Genomic DNA, 1,935 nt, shown 5'->3' on the forward strand with positions numbered 1-1,935 from the left:
AGAGCGGGGCACAGCAGCCATGGGCATGCCGGGAGCAGCAGCCAGCCCCAGAGGAGGCAGAGTGGCCATGCGTGGGCCATCAGGGACCTCTCGAGGGGCTGTGGGCTGTCAGGGCTATGTCCCCTGCCTGGCATCCCCAGGAGCTCACCGGTAGAACTGGAGCATGAAGCCAGTGAGGGCCATGCCCCCTGGCACCTGGAAGGACATCCTCCCGAAGAGGTTCATCTTCTCGCCGCTGTCAGGGTGGAAGGCCGAGTCGTACAGCTTCTTGGCGTACAGCAGCTGCTCCAGGCTGCTTCCTGGTGGCACCAGCCCAGTCCTGCAAGCCCAGAGCCCGTTGGGGAGGAGCTGAGCAGATGTGGTACCAGCGGGACATGGAGCCCCAGGGCACCAAACATGAAAGGCAAAGAAACATCTTCCATGAGGGAAGCTTGTCTCAGCTTGAGACTCCTGGGAGAAGCCTGGGAAACTCCCCCAAAATCACCTCTAATGGATATTACATCCCAGTGCACGCACTTGGGAACGACTGCTTCCATCCCTGCGTGGCCCTGCAGGGTGGCCAGGTATGGCCATGGGCAAGGGGATGGTACCTGCCCCGCTGTATCCCTGCTCCTCACCTGCAGGCTTCCACCAGAGCCTTGGCCCGGTCCAGCTCCTGCTCCGGCACCAGGAGGGTCCGTGGGTCGGTGATGTTGAGGAAATGCTTCAGGCGCCCCATGAAGGTGCTCTGGTCCCAGCGCGGGGCGTCGATGTTGAAGCCATGGGGGACAGTGGCCATTTTGGCATGGGTCTGGGCAGGGGGAGAAGGCAGCTCGGGAGGATCCTGCCTGCCCATTGAGTGCGGGCCTGCCACAGCCACAGGAATGGCTGACTGGGCAAGAGCTGTGGCAGGTTTATATTTAACGTCAGAGTTGGACTTTCAGCAGCCTTGAGCCCGGGAACCTCCTGCACCCTCTTGCAACGAGGCCGCTCCTTTGCCTGCCAGCCTGCCCGCATGGGGTCCCCTCCTTGAGCTCCCAAACACTGCCTGCACCCACTGTAGCACTGCACCCTCCTGTGGCTGCACTGCACAGCCCCACCAACATCCCCCGTGGCACCACACTGCACCCTCCCGTGGCACTGGCACTGCACTACACCGCGTGTTCTCCGTAACACAGACAGCACGCCTCTACAACACTGTTGTGCTCTCCTGCATACCACTCCACTGCATCACACTGCACTACACATGGACTGTAGTGCTGTACAGTGCCCTTGCAGCACTACAATGCCTGGTCTGGCCTGCGGCGTGGCAGTACACTGCATTACACTGCACTGCATTACATTACATGGCACTGCATGACACATTACATCACACTACACTGCATTACACTACACTGCACTGCATTACATTACACTGCACTGCATTACATTACATGGCACTGCACAGCAGTACACTACGTTACATTACGCTGCACTACATTACATTACATGGCACTGCATGGCAGTACACTACACTACATTACACTGCACTACATTACATGGCACTGCACAGCAGTGCACTACATTACATGTAGTGTAATGTAACGTAATTACAAGTAATGTAGTGTACTGCTGTGCTGTGCCGTGTAATGTAGTGTCCTACTGTAGTGTACATCACCTGTAGCGTCATGTAATGCAATTACATGTAGTGTAGTGTACTGCTGTGCAGTGCCATGCAATGTATGCACAGCAGTACATGTTACTGTGCAGCAGTACACTACATTACGCTGCACGCCACAGCAGTACATTACACTACATTACATGGTGCTGCACAACACTGCACTACACTGCACAGCAGTACACTACACTGCACGGCAGTACACTGCATTGCACTACACTACATTACACTGCACAGCATTACACTGCACAGCAGTACACTACACTACACTGCATGGCAGTACACTACATTGCACTACA

The 1,935-nt window shown here is 55.9% G+C and overlaps 1 protein-coding gene across 1 annotated transcript in view; it reads right to left on the reverse strand.

Moving 5' to 3' along the window:
* SFXN2 (sideroflexin 2) overlaps positions 1-778 on the reverse strand; it is a 3,777-nt gene extending 2,999 nt beyond the window's left edge. The window contains exons 1-2 of the mRNA XM_010012077.1: positions 618-778; positions 149-319 (exon numbers count right to left, since the gene is read on the reverse strand). Coding sequence (XP_010010379.1) covers positions 149-319; positions 618-778 — 332 coding nt within the window. The remainder of the gene's footprint in view (positions 1-148; positions 320-617) is intronic.
* Positions 779-1,935: the final 1,157 nt, after the last annotated feature.

The sequence above is a fragment of the Nestor notabilis genome, unplaced genomic scaffold (genome assembly GCF_000696875.1).
Source record: "Nestor notabilis isolate BGI_N333 unplaced genomic scaffold, ASM69687v1 scaffold11593, whole genome shotgun sequence".
Taxonomy (NCBI): Eukaryota; Metazoa; Chordata; class Aves; order Psittaciformes; family Psittacidae; genus Nestor; species Nestor notabilis.